The 2,500-nt window shown below is 36.4% G+C and overlaps 1 protein-coding gene across 2 annotated transcripts in view; it reads left to right on the forward strand.

Moving 5' to 3' along the window:
• LOC106875654 (nitric oxide synthase 1) overlaps nucleotides 1-2,500 on the forward strand; it is a 168,936-nt gene that overhangs the window by 142,191 nt on the left and 24,245 nt on the right. For both annotated transcript variants that reach the window (XM_089343035.1, XM_089343036.1), the window contains exon 18: nucleotides 1,320-1,401. In XM_089343035.1, coding sequence (XP_089199161.1) covers nucleotides 1,320-1,401 — 82 coding nt within the window. The remainder of the gene's footprint in view (nucleotides 1-1,319; nucleotides 1,402-2,500) is intronic.

Consider the following 2,500-nt stretch of genomic DNA (forward strand, 5'->3'; position numbering starts at 1 on the left):
TTCCCTGCCCTATCTCTCTCTCTCTCTCTCTCTATATATATATATATATATATATATATATATATATATATATATATATATAGATATATATATATATATATCAAAGGACATACTAAGTATGTTTACCTGCTGGAAATAATAGTCGAAACTCTTATCTAAATCGCCAAAATACACTGATAATAATTACAGAAATCAACCATCTGAAGGCAAACGGACTAAGAAAATTTCCCAACCTACATTTAAGTACTTGGACTCACGTGGACCAGATTCTGCACTGGCAGAGATTCCCAACCCGTCGTGTTGAACTTTGCGCTGCGACTGATTTGTTTTGTGCCGAAATTATATAATACACAAGCGATTTGATCGCCCGCTGTATATACCTGGAAGTTATAATCAATATCTAAACCAATATTGAAGCCAATCTTCTGTTATTGTTATTGCTTCGAGTACTTGGTCGGTAAAATGCAAAGTCAACGGAGGACTCTGCACTCCTTAACTGTAATTTTTCGTATAAATAACAAGGTTAAGCTGCTCATTAATCCATTAATCCCATAATTAACCTGCGCGCGTAAGCGAAAGCAGGGTATTGTAATCACTCGTCTTGTCTGTTTCTCTGGGTGTTTGCAAAATTACTGTAAAACGGCTGAACGGATTTTCACCAAAATTGGCAGAAATACTCATTGGATGAATGGCTCGAACTCATTAAATTTTGGTTTGATTATCTTCAAAACATACATAAATACATAGATATGCGACTGTGTGTGTGTGTGTGTACACACTCATGGATTCGAGGGTTTTGTTTATTTACGAGTTGATTTCTTAATTTCACCGGAGTATAAATACCTATAGTGGCGAAACACTTCACAAATTCTGTGCAATATTTTCTATAAGGATTTCATTTTGTTTACTTTCGTTTTCATATAAATCTACCCTCGTCTGCGTGTGTATACATCATGGTGTACTTCTGCGCGTAGCCACGTGTGGGTACATACATACATAAATACATACATAGATATGTGACCGTGTGTGTGTGTGTGTGTGTGTGTGTGTGTGTGTGTGTGTGTGTGTGTGTGTGTGTGTGTGTGTGTACACTGATGGATTCGAGGGTTTCATTTATTTACGAGTTGATTTCTTAATTTCACCAGAGTATAAATACTTATAATGATGATACTTTAAAAAAATTAATTCAGCTCAATTAAAAAGCATGGATAAACAACACATTGTAAGCCACACTATAATTTGCATAAAAATTTATCTGCGCGCAGAGTATGCATCCCCTCTCCGATGCCTTTTTTTTCATTTATTTATTTTCTTTGTAGATGGTAAAATACACAATGGCGTCTGTACCACGTGGTTAAATTCCTGTCCAGTTGGAGAAAAGATACCCTGTATTGTAAGAGCGTAAGTACATAAAACGTATCTGTGTTTTTCTCCGTTAAGCACAATAAGCATGCGCTTAGGGCAACAATGAAAGGGGGCACCACAGAAATGGTAAATGGTTTAAGGTACAAAAGAAATAATTTTAAACTTTCTAAAATAACGTTATATGTATAGTGAGAATTTGCAGAAAAGACAAAAGACGAAGACGGGTGTGTAAACAACAAACAGTTGTATTAGTTTAACGTTCGGGAAGTGAGAAAGTCTTTTACGTTTCGAGTTTACGCTCTTCGACAGAAAGGAACACAGAAATAAACAGGGAGAGAAAATAGAAAATAGAATATATATACATACATATATATATATTTAAAATAGAATATATCGAGCTAGAGATCTAATGGATACAAATTGATTTATTAATTAATCAACAATTGTTGGTGAATATGTTGATTAATTAATAAATTAATTTGTATCCATTAGAGCTCTCTGTCTTGTAGCTCGATATATATATATATATATATATATATATATATATATATACATGTGGAGCGCATGTCGTAGTGGTTAGGGTGTTGCCCTCACGAAAGTAACGCTGTGGATTCGATTCCGTGACTGAGCAATGCATTGTGTTCTTGAGCAAGACACATCACTTCACGTTGCTCCAAATCACTCAGCTGGTAAAATGCTGGAGAATCCTGCGACGTGCAGCTTCTGCTGCACGTCGCAGGATTCTCCAGATGTCGGTCTTGCGAAACTACGAACCCTGGTACTTAATTTATCGAGCCCACAAAAGGACGAAAGGCAAAGTCGACCTCAGCGGCCTTGCAAAACTGATCACACCCTTTTTTAAATATATAATCCACTAGTATATTCAGAAAAAAGGTACAGCCCCGTGTGTGTGTGTGTGTGTGTGTGTGTGTGTGTGTGTGTGTGTGTGTGTACAGAAGAGTACAGTGAAGTAGATTTCATCAGAGTAAAGCTGTACTTCCTCGCTGTATATACTCTTTCTAGCAATAACCCTGACATCAACCTTATTGATTAATACCATACATTATAGTATAATAAAACAGGTCCCCTGTACCTACCGATGATCTTCATGATACCCCTAAAATCTCTCCGCCAC

Source organism: Octopus bimaculoides, chromosome 26 (assembly GCF_046866305.1).
Source record: "Octopus bimaculoides isolate indiv1 chromosome 26, ASM4686630v1, whole genome shotgun sequence".
In the NCBI taxonomy this organism is placed as follows: domain Eukaryota; kingdom Metazoa; phylum Mollusca; class Cephalopoda; order Octopoda; family Octopodidae; genus Octopus; species Octopus bimaculoides.